Source organism: Arachis stenosperma, chromosome 9, assembly GCF_014773155.1.
Source record: "Arachis stenosperma cultivar V10309 chromosome 9, arast.V10309.gnm1.PFL2, whole genome shotgun sequence".
NCBI lineage: Eukaryota > Viridiplantae > Streptophyta > Magnoliopsida > Fabales > Fabaceae > Arachis > Arachis stenosperma.
The window spans coordinates 61,754,087-61,755,479 of record NC_080385.1 but is presented as its reverse complement, the minus strand read 5'-3'; the positions used below and the strand labels follow the sequence as shown (position 1 = coordinate 61,755,479).

The following is a 1,393-nucleotide window of genomic DNA, read 5'->3' as shown; positions in this document are numbered from 1 at the left end:
TATAATGTCACAGCTTGTCTCCCCTCACTGTGATCTTTTTTTTAGTGCATTGATGCTCAATTTTAGCATGATCTAGTGAGAGTATTTTGCTGACAGTGTAATAGTCATTAGCTTGTTGACTTGCCCCCAATTATTGGAAGATTAACTGCACTTTATCCCCTTTTTGAAATCCCTCAGTTGGGATCTTTTAGTTCTTTCACCCCTTTTTACCCCCTTTTCTTGCTTTTCTTCTTTCTATGTGTGGATCCTTCCCCTTTGACAATGGACTGCATTTTTGGACTTTCCTTCTCAGTAGCTAATACTTCAACTTCCTGCTTTCCCTCATCACTCTGCACAGTTTCATTCTCCTTTTGCGCTGCTGTGTTGTTTGTTTCTTACTTTGGAAGGGAATCAATGAGTGCCTTGTTGGTTTCTTCCTTCCACTGCAAGTCTTCTCTGTTGCTCTTCATGCATTCTTTCTTTTCATCATAGTGTTGTGTTTCTGGAAAGACATTTAAAGTAATGCTTTCATCGTGCAGTCTCAGGGTCAGTTCCCCTTGTTCCACATCCATGATAGCCCTTGCTGTAGCCAAGAATGGTCTTCCTAGTATGATGGAATCACTTCCTTCCTCATCTAGGTCCAAAATCACAAAGTCTGCAGGGAATATGAACTTATCCACTTTAACCAAAAGGTTTTCAACCATACCTTTGGGAAACACCACAGATTTATCCACTAGCTCTAGTGACATCTGTATGGACTTTACCTCCTCTATGCATAGCCTTTTCATCAGAAAAGAAGGCATTAGATTGATGCTATCTCCTAAGTCACACATTGCTTTATTGATGCTTATGTTGCCAATGATACAAGGTAGGAAAAAGCTTCCAGGGTCCTCCAGTTTTGGAGGAAGCCCTTTCTGGATTAATGTACTGCATTCTTCAGTTAGCAATACAGTTTCCTTCTCTTGCCAACTTCTCTTTTTATTGATAAGCTCTTTCAAAAACTTCACATATAGAGGCATCTGCTCTAATGCCTCATCCAGAGGGATGTTAATCTCCAATTTCTTGAAGACTTCAAGGAATTTAGGGAAGTGTGGGTCCTTAGTCTCCTTGTTAAATCTTTGGGGATATGGCAATGGAGGTGTGAAAGTTTTTACTCCCTGCCTTTGTTCCTTGGTTGGCTCTTCCATTACTTCCTTCCCTTTTCTTGAGATTTGTGGCTATTTCTTTCCTTCTTCAGGCTTCTTTTGGTCATCTTTTTCTTTGAGCTTCTCTGAAGTTTTCTTGTTTGTTGTCACTTCTTTGTTGTTGGCTTCCTCTTTCTCTGTTGGCTTTTTGTTGCTTTCCATAAGCTTCTTGGTTGCTTCTTCATTTTTCACCAAGATCTTTCCACTCCTTAGCTGTATAGCTTTGCACT

At 40.1% G+C, this 1,393-nt stretch overlaps 1 protein-coding gene across 1 annotated transcript; it reads right to left on the bottom strand.

Moving 5' to 3' along the window:
• Positions 1–374: 374 nt before the first annotated feature.
• LOC130949557 (uncharacterized) lies at positions 375–1,166 on the bottom strand. Its single transcript, XM_057878240.1, has one exon. It carries the CDS (start codon positions 1,164–1,166, stop codon positions 375–377), a length of 792 nt encoding a protein of 263 aa, XP_057734223.1.
• Between the last annotated feature and the right edge of the window lie 227 nt (positions 1,167–1,393).

Excerpts from the sequence above, each read along its gene's own strand:
- LOC130949557 (XM_057878240.1), bottom strand. The coding sequence starts at position 1,166 with ATGGAAGAGCCAACCAAGGAACAAAGGCAGGGAGTAAAAACTTTCACA.